Source organism: Mastigoproctus giganteus, chromosome 7, assembly GCF_048544385.1.
Source record: "Mastigoproctus giganteus isolate SK-2022 chromosome 7, ASM4854438v1, whole genome shotgun sequence".
NCBI lineage: Eukaryota > Metazoa > Arthropoda > Arachnida > Uropygi > Thelyphonidae > Mastigoproctus > Mastigoproctus giganteus.
This window is the reverse complement of record NC_143581.1, coordinates 217360066-217380777: the sequence shown is the minus strand read 5'-3', so window position 1 is coordinate 217380777 and position 20712 is coordinate 217360066. Positions and strand designations below refer to the sequence as shown.

The 20712-nt window shown below is 38.2% G+C and overlaps 1 protein-coding gene across 4 annotated transcripts in view; it reads right to left on the bottom strand.

Annotated features, from left to right (window-relative positions):
• LOC150083681 (extracellular matrix organizing protein FRAS1-like) overlaps positions 1–20712 on the bottom strand; it is an 866422-nt gene that overhangs the window by 118422 nt on the left and 727288 nt on the right. For all 4 annotated transcript variants that reach the window (XR_016547213.1, XM_090378121.1, XM_090378123.1 and 1 more), the window contains one exon: positions 4739–4926. Coding sequence is in view for 3 of the 4 variants with exons in the window: in XM_090378121.1 (XP_090234247.1) it covers positions 4739–4926 (188 nt within the window). In the remaining variant the exon portion in view is untranslated. The remainder of the gene's footprint in view (positions 1–4738; positions 4927–20712) is intronic.

The window sequence follows — 20712 nt, the reverse complement described above, 5'->3', positions numbered from 1 at the left end:
AAACACTTTAATGATTTTTAGTCATATCTAATCAGTATTTTGGGTGATGGGATTGGATGACATTGACCACTATACTTGCTGGATCTGAATCCCAGTGATTATTTTCTTTGGGGACTCCAGAAGGACAATGGCTACAGGAACGATCAACATACTGTTGAAGAATGTAAACTCTTCATGGACAGGTGTAATCATAGCTGCTGTGGAGATATCTTTGAAGAAGCGCCCACTGCAGTTAAGGTAAACTTAAATCAACATCTGAAAACAGTTTCTGATGCACAGAGATTGTGTATTGATTTTTATTTGAATAATAAATTTCCAAATCTAATGTGGTTAATGACACCAAATTCAATGCCAGAGCACAATACATCAAAAAATACAGGCATTCACTGTTGTGTTTTCTTAACTCTCTGTGTGCGCGTGTGTGTGCACATGAGCGCACACACGCACATGTCTTTTAACTGAAGTATATTAGCCCTTTCGTATTTTATGGTGTTAAGAGTACCTCAGACGTCGGGAGTGGGGTCCTAAGGATCGGTTCTTGGATCACTGTTGTTTCTCATTTTCATAAATGGCATTGACAAAGGGATAGAAGGCATGATGTGAAAATTTGAAGATTATGTAAAGATTGAGTCGTTAATGATCAGTGCCAAGCACTCCTTCATGATGGCTTGAACAGGCTACAAGAATGGTCAGAAAAGTGGCAGCTATGTTTTAATGCAGCAAAATGCAAAATAAATTATACACTTGGTGGGGTTGAATTAAAAACAGTGGAGGAGGAAAGGGATCTGTTACAGATATGGGCAGATATGAAGTTTTCTGAGTGTAAACAGGCTTCCACGAAAGCCCATGGTGTCCTATCGATGATTTATTGAACATTATTCTATAGAGACAGGGAGGTCATAATCCTACTGTATAAGGCAATTGTAAGACCACAATTTGGAATACTGTGTTCACGTATGGAGATCTCATCTAAAATAAGACATTGAGCTTCTTGAAAGAGTCCAAAAGCATGTAACTTGAATGATCAGATTGGCAAAAGGACGACGACCATACGAGGAAAGACTCAGAGTATGTGGGCTACAAAGTTTAGCAACCAGGCACCTCAGAGGTGATATGATTGAGGTTTATAATACAGGGGTTGAGGTTAAGATTAGATTGTAGGAAGTTTTCTTTTAGCCAGCAAGTTATTGATTGCTGGAACAAGTTGCCCTTGCAGGTAGTTGAGGCTGACACAGTTTGAATAAATTCAAAGGTCAACTGGATAGTTACCTGTGTGTGTGAGGAGGGAAGCATATAATTTGTATTTGCTTATCTATATGGTGGTGGGTTTCCCCCTTCCCCCTTTTTTTCCCTTTTTTTTTTTTTTTCTTTTTTTTCTTTTTCTTTTTATTGCAGTAAAAGCCTGTGGCTTCCTTTCACTTTATGGTGAATACTATTATTATTACATTCTGTTAAAGAGTAAGACTAGCAAGCTAGGGTAGTGCTGCAAAGACAGAACTTGGTATTAATTTGTATGAAATATTGTGCTGTTTTATCTTTAGGTGAGTAATTTCATGTGACTCTCCCATAACTAAAGATTTTTTCTCATATGGACACTTTCGTAATCCTACCAAAGATTGGCAGTATGCCTGGTGAGATCTGCAAAAGGGTATTTGTATGAGGAAAGACTTCAGATATGTTTGCTACAGAGCTTGTACCTTTTTTTTTTTTTTTTTTTTTGATTTGGTAGTTGTTGGCGCATCGGCTTCTGTGGCCATATTGCACCTCCCAAGGTTTTTGCAGTACTTTGATCCAAGCCCGAGGCGGGAATCGAACCCGCGACCTTTGGGTTACCGGGCAGGTACTTTACCCACTCGGCTAGCCCGGTCGGCGAGCTTGTACCTCAGAAGGGACTTGATGGAGGTCCAAGCTTCTGAGGGATAGTAAATTGAATGAAGTGAAATTTTAACAGTTACAAATGATACCAGAACCAGGGGCTATAAATTCAAATTATAGGGGAAGAAGGTTTAGACTGGATTGTAGTAAGTTTTCTTTTAGCCAGCAAGTTGTTAATTACTGGAATAAGTTGCCTCCCCAAGTTTTTAAGGCTCACAGCCTTGTGGGAAATTCAAAGGTCAGCTTAATTTATTTAATTATTGGCTTCCCTGCATCATATGGTTAATATTAATATCTAGTGATTATTAGCCAGGAAATGCAGATTTAAAACTGCTGGAACATTATGGAACAGAATTCAAAGAAGCCATCAATCAAGGATAATACTTCAAGAAACAAATAATCAACCCCAGGGGCTCACATCTGGTGAGTATGGACTTGGCACACCCAGGGTCCTGAGCTGGATATCATCATTCTTCTTTTTCTTGGTTATTCCCTTCTGGGTAATTCAGAATTTTTTTTTGGCTGGTGCAGCATAAGCATTAGGCTTCCTTCCACCATATGCTAATAATAATAAAAACTTAGGGTGATAGAAAATGAAAAAGACCTGGAAATAATTGTGCAGTCAGATATGAAGTTTTCTGAGCAGTGCAGATGGTCTGCAAGAGTAGCTCATGGTGTCTTGTCAATGATATACAGGAATTTCTCTAGCAGCGATAAGGAGGTGATTATCCCCTTGTATAAGGCAATGGTTAGGCCACACCTTGAGTACTGTATACAGGTCTGGAGGCCTCATTTTAAGAAGGATGTAGAGGTATTGGAATGAGTACAGAGAAGGGCAACAAGATTAGTGAATGGAACAAAGGGTTGCTCTTACGAAGAAAGGCTCAAGTTTTGCAAATTACAGTGTCTGGAGACTAGCCTGCAAAGTTAGTTAGTTAGTTAGTTATGTTGGTTTTTTGGAGCATTAGCAACTAAGGCCATATTGCTCCAGGAATATGCTGTGGTTATTCACTAACCTTTCCACATCCTCTGTATTTGGTGGTGATGGGCTCGAACCCCGGTCTAATCAAGAAGTGTGTGCTACACACTGCTGCTCCTTCCCACCTGGCTACGGAGGCGTGCCTGCAAGGTGATCTGATTGAGGTGTATAAGGCCTTGAATGATTTGAGCATGCTCAATGCTGATGGGATTCTTCCTCTTGCTCAGAATAATCACCTGAGAGAGCATAAATTCAAATTGAGGAAAGACAGATGTAGGATAGATGTGCGGAAATTTGCCTTTAGCCAGCGGGTAGTTGGTTGGTGGAACAGACTTCCATCCTTTGTTGTCGAAGTTGATAGCCTAAATAAATTTAAGGCTGAGCTAGACAGGTATTTGGAATGAACGGAGGGGTGAAATGGGTTTTTTTTTTTTTTTTTTTTTGGCCGATTCTGCTTAAGCTTGCTTTCTTGCATCATATGCCTCTACTAATGCTAAAATGCTAAGGCAATGGTCAGACCATGCCTTGAGTACTATGTACAGGTCTGGAAGCCTCATTTTAGGAAGGATGTAGATTTGCTTGAGCGTGTACAGAGAAGGGCAACAAGATTGGTGAGGGCAATGAAGGTATCCTCTTACTAAGACAGGCTTAAGTTCTGCAAATTGCAGAGCCTGGAGACTAGGCACCTGCGAGGTAATCTGATTGAAGTGTATAAGGCCTTGAATGGGTTGGGCACGCTGAATTCTGATGGGATTCTTCCACTTGTTCAGATTACAAACCTAAGGGGGCATAAATTCAAATTGAGGAAAGACAGCTGTAGAAGAGATGTGCGGAAATTTGCCTTTAGCCAGCGGGTGGTTAATTGCTGGAACAAACTTCCATCTGTTGTTGTGGAAGTTGATAGGTTAAATAAATTTAAGGAGGAACTAGACAAACATTTAGAGGAAATGGTTGTGTGAATTTGTTTTTTTTTTTTTTTTGGCTGATGCTACATAAGCTCATATGCTTGCTTTCTTGCATCATATGCCACGTTTACTATTACTGTTACTACTATGATTTTTCCTAGCAGATTGACTGGTGTGTAGTTGTTCAGTTCACTCTTAGAACTACCACTACGGATTGGTAATATGCTGCCACAGTTCAACATATAGTAGCTTCATTACTATATGTTAAATTACTATATACAATAAAATGATTATGGGGTCCAATTAATTACCTAAAGTAGACAGCTTTAAATAATTTTAAAGCTGTCTACTCTCAAAAGCACTTTATCTTTGTTTTTTTTGTTTCCTGAGTTTCCTGTTTCCTGAGTGCAACCTATAGCTTGTAAACAAGCTATAGGTTGCACTCAGGAAACAAGTTACAACCCACTCTCCCATCGAAACCAATGAAAGGGAATCCATCTGCTGTTAACTTGAGATTATGGAAATGTATAACCAATTTCAAACAAGATGCAAAAAGGCATGTCTATTTAAATGATTAAAGTCTATTACAATGGACCAAGGTATTTTATTATTTTAATCGAATTGTCCTTTGGTTTCTTGTTTGAAACTGGTATGTTTCCATATTTTCAGGTTAACAGTGGAATAGGTGCCCTTTCATTGGTTTGAATGGGAGAATGGGTTAAATTGTTTCCTGGGCTCTAAAATTCATGAGTGTAAATAATTTTATTGTATGTATTGTTTATACAAGCAGCACATTGAAAAAACAAAGGTAAGTGCCTTCTTATATTTAATGTTAAATTACTTCAGACAAATTACCAATAACTTGCTAAAAGCAAAATAACTTGTTAAAAGTAAATAGCACATTCAAAAAAATCAACATACTAAATATTTCTGATGTATCACTGAAGATAAATGTATGAAACGTGATTTACCAACTTACAATTGGAGGAACTGGTAGCACGCCACCTCCTGAAGCTTCATAATCAGAAATAGTAACTGTAGCCACAGACACATTTCCAATTTCAGCATTAATAGGTTCATCTGGTCCCAAAATAACAGTAAATGTTTTATGCCATTCTCTCTCCTTATTATATAGTACATCTACATGAAACACATGTCTTGCTTCACCTAGAAAAATAATTACATTATAATCTGAATGGAATAAAATTAACTTTTAAAGATTACAAACTGTTTGACACTAGGTACATATACTGATGATAATAAGCAGTATATATACCTAGGAAATTATAATCTTCCCATCTGTGCATATAACTGCTATACCTTCAGCTACTTTGCAAAATATAATAGACCAAAATATTAAAAAAAAAAAAAGTTGGGTAATAAACAATATTCTTTTTTCCTATTCCTAGCCTGCCAATCTAACTTTATATTGGAAAGATTTTTGTCTTTTTAATGCAAAATCTTATTTATTTTTTCTAAATTATTTCTTCTTCTTTTTTTTGCATATTTCATATCTCCTTACAAAATCTGAAGATTTTAGTGTTTAGAAAAATTAGCTGGTTTTAAATTGAACCATTTCATTTTATATTATATAAAATTAAATAGTTTTGTAAAACTTAACTCACATTTTTTTATCTAGATTATATGAATTTATCAACTAGATAAATGGGTATTTATGATTCTAATTAGCTAATTGCATTGCTTAAAAGATGAATCCACAAATCAGTTAAACTATAAAGCCATCACCTAACATACTTTAAATTTCAAAAATGAATAGATTTGCTTACTGCACTTCAGTGAAGTAAGCAAATAATTGTTTTTTGAATATGTGAATTATAATAAAATATGTGAATTATAATTGTTTTTTCCTGGAAACAGGAAAAAACAATTATAATTCATTTTGGAACCTATTAAAGGAATGTGTTTACTTGTGACAGATAACACAGGATATTGTTTATTTCAGAAAAGTGGGGATTCAGAATACTTATAACAGGAATACACACATTGATGATTATATAATATTGGTGTAAATACACCATAGTTTACCCATAAGTTTAACTACATATGTAGTGTAATGACATCGTTTAGATTTTATCTCATATTGTGGCTACCTTCACAATGAGATACCAGGTATTGGACTACTTCAAATAAATAACGCTTCTCTAGTAGAGAGGACTACTGTTATTTATTCTCAATGGACACCACCACCCAGATGCATTTCGGAGCTTGTCTGCTCACTCATCAGTGGGCGGGCAGGTACCCTGATAAGGCAGACATGCCATCATGGTTGCGAAGTTAATTCCACAATATCAGAGATGCTAAATGGTGAAGACAATGATATTTATTTGAAGTAGTACAATATCTGATATCTCATAGTGAAGGTAGCCACAATATGAGATAAAACCTAAATGATGCCATTACACTACGTATGTAGTTAAACTCATGGGTAAATTTGGTGTACTTACACTGATATTATATAGGTAATTTCTACCCATAACATATTATTGCCTTGTGCATTTAATGTTCCACACATTGACAATGTATCACCTTTCTTCAAAACTACTTCAAATAAATATCAATATCTTCACTCTTCCTCAAGAGATTAAGCCAGCATTCAATTTCAGCTCAAAAAAAGTTTGAGTTGAAATTAAATATTGGCTGCATTTTTGGTATTCAAAAATGTAAAAGTTAATGAGATTTACTTAAAAACCAAGGTACTGTGTTAAAATTTAATACAAACCACATCTGTTTTATCTCATATGCACTAGAGAAACCATGTATTGCTGACTGATAAAAAAATTCATGCATATTAGTTTTAGCCCGTAAAGTAATTTTCTGACTTATGAACATCAATTCCTGGACTTTCAATTTTACAAAAAAGAATTTTTGACACACCTCAAATTTTAAGTATAAAATGAAAGCCCATTTTATAAACTTTTATTGAATTTCAGCGGCTCCAAGAAATGTGATCTTGTGAAAGTAAATTGAATGATGAAAACAAAATATTTCAATGCTTCTGTTTTAATTAACATAATTTATGTATTTTGATAATATATATTGCACATACACTGAAAGGACAGAATTCATGGGATACCTGGTTCCAATCTTGCTAGTGGACGAAACCACCACTTGGAAGGTATACAAATACACTGCATCACTGCATTCTCGTAGATGGGGTAGAATTTTTGTCAGAATGGTCAGTGCTTGTTAACAGGAGAGATTGTTCCTACAGGGATGGGATACACTTAAATAGAAATATTTACTGATGCTATTGAGGCAGTGTTAAGTGGGTTAGACAACTGCTAGCTTAGGGGGAGGGGGATTCACAGACTAATAGATTAACAGTAGCCACAGGCAGAGGTGAAAGAGATTCTTGTACTGCTTCTATTGGAATGAGCAGTAGCCTGCAAAGCAAGGTACTGGGTTTCAAGGGTTGCTAGGAGTCATCATGGGACAAGTAAATACATGGGTTGTGTTAGGTTAACAAAGAGTAAGAATAGGTGTATGTATACTTCCATGTACACCAATGCTGGGAGTATAGTAAATAAATTTGATGAATTTGAAGTGCTGGTCAAGACACCAAAAGTGGATATTGTTGGGATATCAGAGATGTGGTACCACATAGATATAAGTAGTGCAGAATTGAAATTTGGGGAGTACAATGTGTACAGAAAGGATAGACAGGACAGGACGGGTAGAGAGGGAGGGGTTATGCTGTTAGTTAAGAAATACATAAAATCTAAGGAAGTGCATCCAGTTGACATGGGTGGACAGTAGGGCTTACAATACCGGGATCTCGAATACCTGGATCCTGGTAATTTTTTTCCGGTATTGATACAAAAAATACCGATTTTTCGGTACTAATTTAAAAAAATTAATTATTTACAATTTAATCACAAAGGTTATAAAATCACCTTTATGTGATTATGGCATTGTTATCTCTACTAGCAAATGTTCGATAAATCATTGATAGGACACCATGCAACGTTGCAACCTGTCCACAATTCTCGGACAACTTAATGTCTGACCGTATTGTAACTCCCAAGTCCCGTTCCTCCACTACTGACTTTAGTTCAACTCCACCAATAGCTGCCACTTTTCTGACAATTCCAGAAGTCTATCTAGGTCACTCTGAAGAAGCTCTGCTTGGCGGCGATCATTAACTACTCCACTGATCTTTACATCATCTGCAAGTTTAGACCTCGCACTGTCTATCCCTTCACAGATGTCATTTAAGATAATCAAAAATGACAGTGGTCCCAATACTGATCCTTGGAGAACCCCACTTCTTACATTAACCCAATCTGAGGAATAACCATTTATCACAACCTTCTGCCTGGTGCCCACAAGCGATCGTGCTATCCATCTAAGGATTTTCCCTATGATTCCAGCCGGCTCGAACTTATAAAATAACCATTCATGTGGGATTGAGTCAAATGGTTTGCTGAAATCCAAATAAACAATGTCGAAATTATTCCCTAAATCCAGCTCAAGAGTGACCTGTCAAAATGGCTAACCAGATTTATTAAACATGATTTTTCCTTTACAAAACCATGCTGTGTATCCTACAGAATTCCATTTCCATCTAAGTGATCCCGAATTCCACCCTTGATCATTGCTTCCATGATTTTCCCTACTACTGAAGTTAGACTGGCTGGCTGGTCGGTAATTTCCCTTTACGTTCTAACTTACACAAATCCAACAGAATCTCTCCTGTCCAGTGATGCTCTCATAACTAGCCTTAATGGTTCAATGCACTCACTTGTCCCCCTCCTTTAAGATTATAGAGTATATGCCATCAACCACAGGAGCCTTACTCGCCTATAGGCGCAAAAGTTCTCATTAAATAATCATTTGAAATTTAAACATTAGCATTGGCATTAGTAGAGGCATTTGATGCAAGAAAGCAAGCTTATGCAGCATCAGCCAAAAAAAAAAATAAAATAAAATAAATAAATAAATAAAAAATAACCACTTCCACTTCACCCCTCTGTTCTTTCGAAATACCTGTCCAGCTGAGCCTTAAACTTCTTTAGGCTATCAACTTCCACGACAAGGGATGGAAGTCTATTCCACCAACCAACCACCCGCTGGCTAAAGGCAAATTTAATCATGTCTATCTTACATCTGTCTTTTCTCAATTTGAAATTATGCCCTCTCAGGTAATTATTCTGAGCAAGAGGAAGAATCTCATCAGCATTGAGGATGCTCAAACCATTCAAGGCTTTATACACCTCTATCAGATCACCTCACTGGTGCCTAGTCTCCAGACACTATAATTTGCAAAATTTAAGCCTTTCTTCGTAAGAGCACCCCTTTGTTCCATTCACTAATCTTGTTGCCCTTCTCTGTACTCGTTCCAGCAGCTCTACATCCTTCTTGAAATGAGGCCTCCAGACCTGTATACAGTACTCTAGGTGTGGCCTGACCATTGCCTTATACAATGGAATAATCACCTCCTTATCCCTGCTGGAAAAATTCCTGTATATCATTGACAATACTCCATGAGCTACTCTTGCAGCCCGTCTGCACTGCTCAGAAAACTTCATATCTGCCTGCACAACCACCCCCAGGTCCCTTCCTTCTCTACCACTGTCAGTGTAGTACCACAGAGTTGATACGTTGCTCCGGGGTTGCTGTTTCCCATATGTAGTACTTTACGTTTGTCAATGTTAAACTTCATTTGCCACCTCTCGGCTCATCTGCTGAACCTTTCCGGATCCTGTTGGAGTAGCATAGTGTCAGTAGTGTCCTTGACAACCCTGTCAACCTTCGTATCGTCTGCAAATTTGGACATTAAGCTTGGTATACCATCATCAATGTCATTTATAAATACAGAAAACAATAAGGGACCCAATACCGAACCGTGAGGGACTCCACTAATAACATTAGTCCACGATGAGCAGTGTCCATTGATTACCACTCTCTGTCTTCTCCCCCTCAACCACCCCTTTATCCATAGCAGCAATTTGCCTCCAATGCCACACTGCTCCAATTTGTGCAGCAGTCTTCCATGTGCAACAGTATCAAAAGCCTTTCTAAGATCCAAGTATATAATATCAAAGTTATTCCCTGCATCCAGTTCTTTTGTGATTGCATCATAGTATCCAATCAAATTGGTCAGGTAAGACTTCCCCTTAACAAAACCATGCTTTGTCTTAGATATAACTGAAGTCTTGTCTAGATGATCCTGCAGTGCTTCTTTAACCAGTGCCTCCATTAATTTTCCAGGAACAGAAGTTAAACTAACAGGTCTATAATAACTTGTGTCGCCCTTTGTTCCTCCTTTGTGAATTGGGGTCACATTTGCACATCTCCAGTCTGTGGGTACCTCCCCTGAGTCCAAGGAAGCTCTCATAATTATGGCTAAGGGTTTGCTTACTTCCTTTGCTGCCTCCTTTAATATAACTGGATAGATCCCATCCACCCCAGGTGCCTTTCTTGTATTTATCTTCAACAATTTCTCATCCACTTTACTCTCAGTTATTACAAGATTCTCTAGCTTACTGCCAAATTTGAATACACCTCTGGCATTCCCCTCGCTGAATAACTCCTCATGTGTGAATGTCGATGCAAAATATTCCTTCAGTTTGTTAGCTACCTGAGCAGCATTAGCATTACCATTAGTAGAAGCATTTGATGCAAGAAAGCAAGCTTATGCAGCATCAGCCAAAAAAAAAAAACCACTTCCACTTCACCCCTCTGTTCGTTCAAAATACCTGTCCAGCTGAGCCTTAAACTTATTTAGGCTATCAACTTCCACGACAAGGGATGGAAGTCTGTTTCACCAACCAACCACTCGCTGGCTAAAGGCAAATTTCTGCACGTCTATCCTACATCTGTCTTTCCTCAATTTGAATTTATGCCCTCTCAGGTGATTATTCTGAGCGAGAGGAAGAATCCCATCAGCATTGAGCATGCTCAAACCATTCAATGCTTTATACACCTCTATCAGATCACCTCGCTGGTGCCTAGTCTCCAGACACTGTAATTTGCAAAACTTAAGCCTTTCTACATAAGAGCACCCCTTTGTTCCATTCACTAATCTTGTTGCCCTTCTCTGTACTCGTTCCAGCAGCTCTACATCCTTCTTGAAATAAGGCCTCCAGACCTGTATACAGTACTCTAGGTGTGGCCTGACCATTGCCTTATACAAGGGAATAATCACCTCCTTATCCCTGCTAGAAAAATTCCTATATATCATTGACAATACACCATGAGCTACTCTTGCAGCCCGTCTGCACTGCTCAGAGAACTTCATATCTGTCTGCACAACCACCCCCAGGTCCCTTTCATTCTCTACCACTGTCAGTAGAGTACCACTGAGTTGATACGTTGTTCTGGGGTTGCTGTTTCCCATGTGTAGTACTTTACATTTGTCAATGTTCAACTTCATTTGCCACCTCTCAGCCCATCTGCTCAACCTTTCCAGATCCTGTTGCAGCAGCATAGTGTCAGTAGTGTCCTTGACAACCCTGCCTACCTTTGTATCGTCTGCAAACTTCGACATTAAGCTTGATATACCATCATCAATATCATTTATGAATACAGAAAACAATAATGGACCCAACACTGAGCCCTGAGGGACTCCACTAATAACATTAGTCCACGACGAGCAGTGTCCATTGATTACCACTCTCTGTCTTCTCCCCCTCAGCCACCCCTTTATCCACAGCAGCAATTTGCCTCCAATGTCACACTGCTCCAATTTGTGCAGCAGTCTTCCATGTGCAACAGTATCAAAAGCCTTTCTAAGATCCAAGTATATAATATCAAAGTTATTCCCTGCATCCAGTTCCTTTGTGACTGCATCATAGTATCCAATCAAATTGGTCAGGCAAGACTTCCCCTTAACAAAACCATGCTGTGTCCGAGCTATAACTGAAGTCTTGTCTAAATGATCCTGCAGTGCTTCTTTAACTAGTGCCTCCATTAATTTTCCTGGAACAGAAGTTAAACTCACAGGTCTATAATTACTTGTGTCAGCCTTTGATCCTGCTTTGTGAATTAGGGTCACATTTGCACATCTCTAGTCTGTGGGTACCTCCCCTGAGTCCAAGGAAGCTCTCATAATTATGGCTAAGGGTTTGCTTACTTCCTCTGCTGCCTCCTTTAATATAACTGGATAGATCCCATCCACCCCGGGTGCCTTTCTTGTGTTTATCTTCAACAATTTCTCCTCCACTTTACTCTCAGTTATTACAAGATTTTTTGTAGCTTACTGCTACAAAAAAGTTGGTCCGACTGTATAGAATTTAAATACTGTCTCAGTCCATCGTAGTCGCCTTCACGAAAGCAATAACCCTTCCCTTTACCCCTAATGGTAGTTACCTCTTTGAGTAAATCCCACTTCAGCACACTGTGATCACTGCCACCTAGTGGTTCATTTATCTGCAGATTCTTAATGCATGAAGAATTACTGCTGATAATCAAACCAAGATTATTCCTCCCTCTAGTCGCGTCCCAAACATGCTGATGTAGAAAACAATCATCCAATAAATCCACAAAAGCCTTGCTAGTGTGTGAGTGATCAGCACCCAAATTCCAATCAATATCTGGGAAATTAAAATCTCCCATTATAAGACTCTCTGATTTACTGGCCCACTCTATTTCCCTGTACAGTTTCTTATTATACTCATCAGAGTCATTAGGCCTATAGCACACTCCTACTCTCAATTTTGATCTCCCAATGCTTATGTCACACCAAACTGACTCGACACTGCACTGTCCAGCGATGTCCACTTGCTTCACTTATTTGGATTTTATGTATTTCTTAACTAATAGCATAACCCCTCCTCCCTTCTTATCCAGTCTATCCTTTCTGTAGACGTTGTACTCCCCAAATTCCAGTTCTGCATTCCTTATATCTGTGTGACACCAAGTCTCTGATATCCCAACAATATCTGCCTTTGATGTTTTGAGCAATACCTCAAATTCATCAAATTTATTTACTAAACTCCTAGCATTGATGTACACGCAAGTATACATGCACCTATTTCTATTCTTAGCTACCCTAACACAACCCATGTGTTTACTTGTACCGCAATGACTCCCAGCAGTCTCTGAAATACCCTGAATCTTGTTTTTCAGGTTTCTGCTCATTCCAATAGAAGCAGTGCAAGAATCTCTTTCACCTCTGCCAGTGGCATCAACAGTTCACCCATCGATATCAAGTGGACCAATCTGATCCATCCCCTTCCTTCTAGAGTTTACATAAGTAAAGAACTCTTTGCTGTTTTTCTGTGCATCCCTTGCCAAAGATTTCTCGTAATCTGCCTTCGCCTGCCTAACCTCCTTTGTAACTTGGTTACAGATCAACTTGTATCTATCATAGGCTTCTGTGTCACGTGTTAATTTGTATGTATCCCATGCATTTTTCTTCTCTGCCATATGTCTCATTAGTTCATCTGACATCCACTTAGGCCTAAACCTTGAACAATATTTCTTAGTTGGTACATAAAGCCTAGTAGTTTCCAAGATAAGTTCTTTGAATGCTTCCCATTTTGAATTTGCTGTTGGTAACATCATCAGTTGGTCCCACTGTATAGAATTTAAATACTGTCTCAGTCCATCGTAGTCGCCTTTACGAAAGCAATAACCCTTCCCCTTTACCCCTAATGGTAGTTGCCTCTTTGAGTAAATCTCACTTCAGCACACTGTGATCACTGCCACCTAGTGGTTCATTTACCTGCAGATTCTTAATGCATGAAGAATCACTACTGATAATCAAATCAAGAGTATTACTCCCTCTAGTTGCCTCCCGAACATGCTGATGTCGAAAACAATCATCCAATAAATCCACAAAAGCCTTGTTAGTGTGTGAGTGACCAGCACCCAAATTCCAGTGAATATCTGGGAAATTAAAATCCCCCATTATAAGACTCTCTGATTTACTGGCCCACTATTTCCCTGTACAGTTTCTTATTATACTCATCAGAGTCATTAGGCCTATAGCACACTCCTACTCTCAATTTTGATCTCCCAATGCTTATGTCACACCAAACTGACTCGACACTGCACTGTCCAGCGATGTCCACTGGCTTCACTTCCTTGGATTTTATGTATTTCTTAACTAATAGCATAACCCCTCCTCCCTTCTTATCCAGTCTATCCTTTCTGTAGACGTTGTACTCCCCAAATTCCAGTTCTGCATTCCTTATATCTGTGTGACACCAAGTCTCTGATATCCCAACAATATCTGCCTTTGATGCTTTAAGCAATACCTCAAATTCATCAAATTTATTTACTAAACTCCTAGCATTGGTGTACACTCAAGTATACATGCACCTGTTCTTTTTCTTAGCTACCCTAACACAACCTATGTGTTTATTTGTACCCCAAAGCAGTCTCTGAAATATCCTGCATCTTATTTTCCAGGCTGCGGCTCATTTCCATAGAAGCAGTGCAAGAATCACTTTCACCTCTGCCAGTGGCTACTGTTAATCTATTAGTCCTTGTATCCCCCCAATCTAGTAGTTTTCCGACCCACCTAACACTGCCTCGATAGCATCAGCAAACATTCTTGCACCCTTTCTATTTAAGTGTATCCCATCCCTATAGAAGCAGTCTCTCCTGTTAACAAGTACAGACCAGGCTGAAAAAAATTCTATCGCTTGAGCCTTGCACAATCTTTCCAGGGCCGTATTGATCGACAGGGCTCTCATCATATACTCCCTCCTATCGTGTCTGGGCAGAATTGCAGACAGTTTCAAATTCAACCCTAATTCACGGCTTTTTTTCAACAGTGACCTGTGCTTGTTAAGTAATTCCGCCGGTCTCCTACTCTTAATATCATTAGTGCCAACGTGTACAACTATATCACCTTTTGTGCCCTTAAAATATGATATCCGCTCTACAACGTCATCAACCTTTGCCCCTGGCAGACATACCCTGATCCTGTTCCACCTATCCTTTTTACAAAGCATGTTTCCCCTTTCCCTGACAATAGAGTCACCAACAACTACTACTTCCTTTGGGACCAGCACAATCTGCCTTGGGGGCTGCTGCTGTGTTGTGTGATGACCAAGTGCAAGCTTTGGCATTGGTGTGGGCAGCTGAGAGTTTGATGGGCCCCTCACTTTTAATCCTTCAAGGGCATGCACCCTGTCCTTCAAGCTCTCATATATTAATTACATTTTTTTCAACTTCATTTCCATAATATCTCATTGGCACAAAGGGTTTTTTTATGTAAATATCGATGCAAAGTAACTGTTGAGTTCATCTGCAACTTTTTCTAATACTATCCCACGTCCATTACATAAGGGTCCGATCTGATTTGTCCTTCTGTTCTTTGCATTTATATATGTGAAGAATTCCTTAACTGCCCTCTTTGCTCTCTTCTTTATTCCTTATCTCCACTCTTTGCTCTCTCCCAGACTCAGTAAAGATACTATAGTGAAAATTATACTTCACTTAATAAAATGTCTTTCTCCTTCAGAAAATGATGAACATAATTCAACCACGGAAGACTAACATGGAACAGAACATCAGTGTTCTGCCAAATCTTTCCAAAATAAGAAATTGTCCGACTCCAATGAGATTTTAAAAGATGAACTTGAGTCGGAAATTAATGAAATACTTTAAACTATTTTTGCTAAAAAAGTTCAAAGCCTAGAAAATATGGACTGAGATCGTCTACGATTATCTCAATACAATAGTACCAGAATAGAATCCGAAAGGGTGTTTTCTGCCACTAATCAAATATGTACTAAAATTAGATCCATTTTAAACGATTATACTATTGATTGTTTATGTTTCTTAAGAGCTTACTTTATTCAGACAGGTAGTGTGGATGCTTAAACATAACTAAACTTTGCAGTAACAATACGTATTTTTTTGTTTTTAGAATAACTGTATTTTAATCATTTTTTCAGAATATTTATTATTGCAATAAAAGTTTATTTAAAACATGAATTCAAGTAATTACAGTACTTATTTTTTTTCCTTATTTTATTGCACCTAATTGTCATCAAAATTTATTGAGAAAAACGTTTGTTTTTGGAATACCCGTATCCCGGTTTCATAAATTAAAAATACTGAAATACTGGTATTAAGATTTTGACCAGTACTGTAAGCCCTAGTGGACAGTGCAATGTTGAGTCTGTTTGGTGTGACATAAATAATGGGACAGGGAAAATGAGGGTAGGAGTGTGTGTTAGCCCGAGAGTTTTACCTTCCCTGTAATTAGAACCAATTAGTTAAACGGTTTAACATCTATCTGTGGGTAGGAAGTAGCTGTTTCAGCTATTACCATCAATAACAGCATGGCACGTAGAGCTACTACGTGCCATGCTGTTATTGACAGTGGCAGTAGTAGTAGTAGTGGCAGCAGCAGCAGCAGAAGCAGCAGCAGTAGTAGTAGTAGAAGAAGAAGAAGAAGAAGAAGAAAGATACATTTTTTGTTTGGAATAAAACAACACAGGCAGCATTTGAAAAACTAAAAACAGCATTGATATCAGAACCATTATTAATTTATCCAGACTTCTCACAGCCTTTCTATTTGTCTACAGATGCATCTCAGCATGCAATTGCGGGACTTTTGGAACAACAATCACAAAATGGCTCCAGACAGCCAATTGCGTACACAAGCAGATTGCTGAAGCAGGCTGAGAAATCGTATAGCACTTTTGAAAAGGAGACCTTAGCTGTTGTGTATTTGATCTCACAATTTACGAGAGCTTACTTATATGCTAGGAAATTTGTCATAATTTCAGACAAAGCAGCATTGAAGTATCTACTGCAATTAAAGAACCCAATGCCTTGATTGACTCGATGAAATTTAATGTTGCAAGATTATTATGATTTCTCAGTTCAAATATCGTCCAGGTCACCTGCACTGAAGTGCAGATTTCCTATCTCGACCAGTGTTAGAGGAAGAGCCTAAGCCTAAGCCTAATCCATGCAAGAGAAATGTAACAAAAACAGTTGCGCCTTTATCCACTGGAATCACTTTAGAAGCCTTAGTGATGCCAAGGCAAGCCACTAAAGATCTGATGACGTCATTACAGAGGGAAGATAACAAACTTAAATCCTTTAATTACTTAATTTTCAGTGAACATCCCCGATTCATACTATTTGAGTGATGGAATATTATATCACTACACTCTTCCTGATGTAAAATCTACTAGACAGGGGCCTCCAGAGCAGTTAGTCATCCCAGACTTACTAAGGTTGGAAGTCGTGAAAGCATGCCATGATGCTCCGCAAAGTGGGCATCAAACTTCTGACAAGACGTTACAAAGAATCTGGAAAGATTTCTTTTGGATGAATACGTACAGTGATATCAAAAATTATGTGAACACTTGTGCTTCATGTTTGGAAAGAAGAGGATTTAATCCAAAGGCGAAAGCAAACCTCATGCGAGTTCCGACTGTCATCACCTTGGTATAGAGTGAGTATGGACATCCTTGGACCACTACCCACCAGTTTAGAGGGAGATAAATACTTTCTAGTAGTTGTTGATTGCTTCACGAGGTATGCAGAAGTGATACCATTGAAAACACAGAAAGCTGAAGAAGTGGCAAGCACATTTGTTAATTTCATTGTGGCAAGACATGGAATTCCACAAGTCCTGTTAACAGACCGCGGTAATAATTTTTGCAGCCAGCTAATGAAAGACATTTATGAACATCTTGGAATCAAAAAGCTTCAAACAACTGCATTTCATCCACAGTGTAACGCCAAAGTGGAACGCCTAAATAAGACTCTGGCCACCATACTCACACATAGTCAATACCACACAATCAGACTGGCATATTTGTGTGCCTCTGGCAGTAGCAGCATATCACTCTGCTGTTCACTCATCTACACAGGAGACATCAAACTATTTGTTATACGGAAGGGGCAGGTCCTATCTCAACACATTTGGACATCTCCAATTCAACAAACTTATGCTTCCTTGGAACATTACTCAGAGCAAATGGTAGCAAGGATGCAACGTACATATGAAATAGTTCAACAACACCTACAAGAAGCAGCAGAAAGTCAAGAACTGTAGATAAGAAAATCAGAGTGGGCAGTGTGGTTGGTTTGTTGATTTTTAGCAGCATTAGCAACTAAGGCCATATTGCTCCGGGATATGCGGTGGTCATTCCCTGACCTTTCCGCACCCTCCGTATTTGGTGGTGACGGGCTCGAACCCCGGTCTAATCAAGAAGCGTGTGCTGCGCACTGCTGCTCCTTCCCACCTGGCTACGGAGGCGCCAAGGGCAGGGTGTGGTATACCTGTTTATGCTGAAAGTTAGACCAGGTCAAACATGCAAGTTGGCATGTCAGAGTAGTGGACCTTATAGAGTGATAGCCCAGACCTCTCCAGTAAATTTTCAAATTGAACACATCTACTGGCCCAGAGATAAACAATTGGTTCGTGTAGATAGATTAGCCAAAGTTATAGATCGCAGCAGCCAATTGTGCCAAAAACCGTAATACGTACCAGTTTACCAGTGTCTATTTCTCTGGCATACCTGCCAAACAGAGGTGTGAAAAAACAATCAGTAGTACAAGACGAACAGGTAGCCTCAAAAGAGGAACATAAAGAGAGAGGTCACGCTCAGCCTACACACCAGTATAACCTGTGCAGCAGAAGTCGAGAGCCTCAAGTCTCTGTACCATTTCCTAGAAACGATGAGGTGACAATAATTCCTCGATCACCGACCAAGCCAGTTATTCCCGAAGAAGTTCAAATTCCTGACGAAGGTACAGAACAGATTGTCCCTGCTGATAATGCGGATACTGAACCGTAGTCTCAACCAGTACAAACCTGTGCACAAGAGGGAGCAGAAGCACCAATGCCACCCTCAGATAACCTCTGACTATTGGATCGATTTGTGGGTTGGGTTATGGCTCCCAATACCGAACAGACTCAGGAAGAAACTTTGGAACGAAATTGGGCTAACGATGGATATGATTATGTTATCAGGTTAATAGTTGCATTAAAATAAGCTTTTGAATAACATACAAGAGTGAGGGTTTTCGTTTTTGTTGTGTTTACCAACTTAATTTGGCACTGGACATAGAGAAGGTCACCATAATGGAAAATAAATTGAAAGGAAAAAAAAAAAAAAAAAAATGGATAAGCGAAGTTATGGCAAACAAAGGATTAACTGCAGGATCATACCTACGTAGAAGAACCTGACCATAGAGGTGAAGAAATGGATCAGTTTTGTTGGATATTGTCAGTAAGTTTTATCAGCAGTTATGTAAGTGGATGGCTCAACAAGTACAGGTTATCAAATGGCATAGATAGAAAAACAGGAAAGAGAAGTGAATTTATCCTAACTTTATAAATTTTATGCAAAAGCATGAATTACTTTAATGAATGCAAAAAAAAAAAAAAAAAAAAACCACAAGGATTTAGTGCCAGAAGTTTATTCAAACAATTGAGCCAATACTATTAAAGCAGATACTATTACTTTTCTCCCAAAAGATATGTCTTATTTATGCAGGATTAAATGGAGAGAGGAAAGATGAAATTAGTCTAGGGTATGTCCGGAAATCCCTTAGTTGCTTTTTGTTTTCTCGCTCTCTCATTACATGTCTAAATTCAAATTCAAGAGAGAGGATCCACAGTGGCTAAGAAAGGAATAAAAACCACATCCAATTTTTTTTTTTTTTTTTTTTTTTTGAGAAATGGAGAGAGGCAGTGGTCTGGGGTATGGCTGGTTCCTCTCAGTCACTTTTCGTTTTTCTCACTTTCCCAAAGAATGGATTTAAGGGAAAAGAGGTAACATCTAGATTTCAAGGACAAGATAAGGGATCTTCTTGTGTTATTAAAAAAAAAAAAAAATCAGTTTAATCTCAAATAAGAATTTTACATAATATGAATCAGATTCTTACTTCCACAAACGATTTTCAATTAGAAATTTAACCACTCATCAGAACTATATCATGTATGAAACCAAGGGAGTATTGATATTGTGCTCATGTAGAAAGGTCAATACAGAATAAACACACAGTTGTTATCAACTATAATGAAAAAAAAAAAAACTGCTGAAGAATTATTTTTGTCTCATGCCTCCCAAAATCTAGAGTGCTATTTAAAATATTATGCTGACAAAGGTAATCTGTGCCTATATTTTTCCTAAAGCAAGAGAAAAAAAAAAAAAAAAGAAAGGTTTCTTTATTTGCTCGTACCAAAGACAAAGAAAGAACGAGGTCTAAAGCCAGAAAACAGCAAAGAGCAAGAAGATGCATAGAAATAAAACCGGATCAACAAAGATGTGGGGGGGGGGAAGAAAAAAAAATCAGTACTGGAATGGAAAAGTTTACTTAATGCAAATTATGAATCACAAAATTGCATCAATTTCAGGAAGATGTACACCTAGGAGGAATCAGGAGTTGACTCAGACTCCTAGTAAGTGCCATCATTTTGGTCAACTGTAATTACTGCCATTTGTATGACTGTAATACTATAACTTGAATCATCAGAAGTGTTGTGCCTATTATTAAACAGAATATCAGTGCTTCAGTGCTTCAATTCAAAGTTCAGTGCTTCAATTCTTAGGATCTGAAATTTGTGTAGTGCACTGACAATTTCTACTGTCATGGAACATCAATTGTGAAGGTCTCTTACAAACTACTCTCAGAACCATTCATCTCTGTAGAAGGAAGAAAACTACCAGTGGAACTGGAAGTAGATGACCTATTACAAATATAATCAACCTATGAGAACTTGTATGCTGGAATTGATATTATGCTATAATTGATGTTTTGTGGGAATCAATGTTTTATGTAACTATAAAGATATTTGTTAACACAGATTATTCTATGGAAATATAAGGTCTATAGAAATATCTTAATTCTAGTTTTGCTATACCAATATTATTATATGATCTTTAAAGCTCTATTTTTCAAAACTCATGTTTGATTTCTGTATGTTTCATTTAAGTATATATAAAATGGCTGAAGTATAATAGCATGAATAAATTTGTCAAAAAGTATTTTAATTGTTATTAC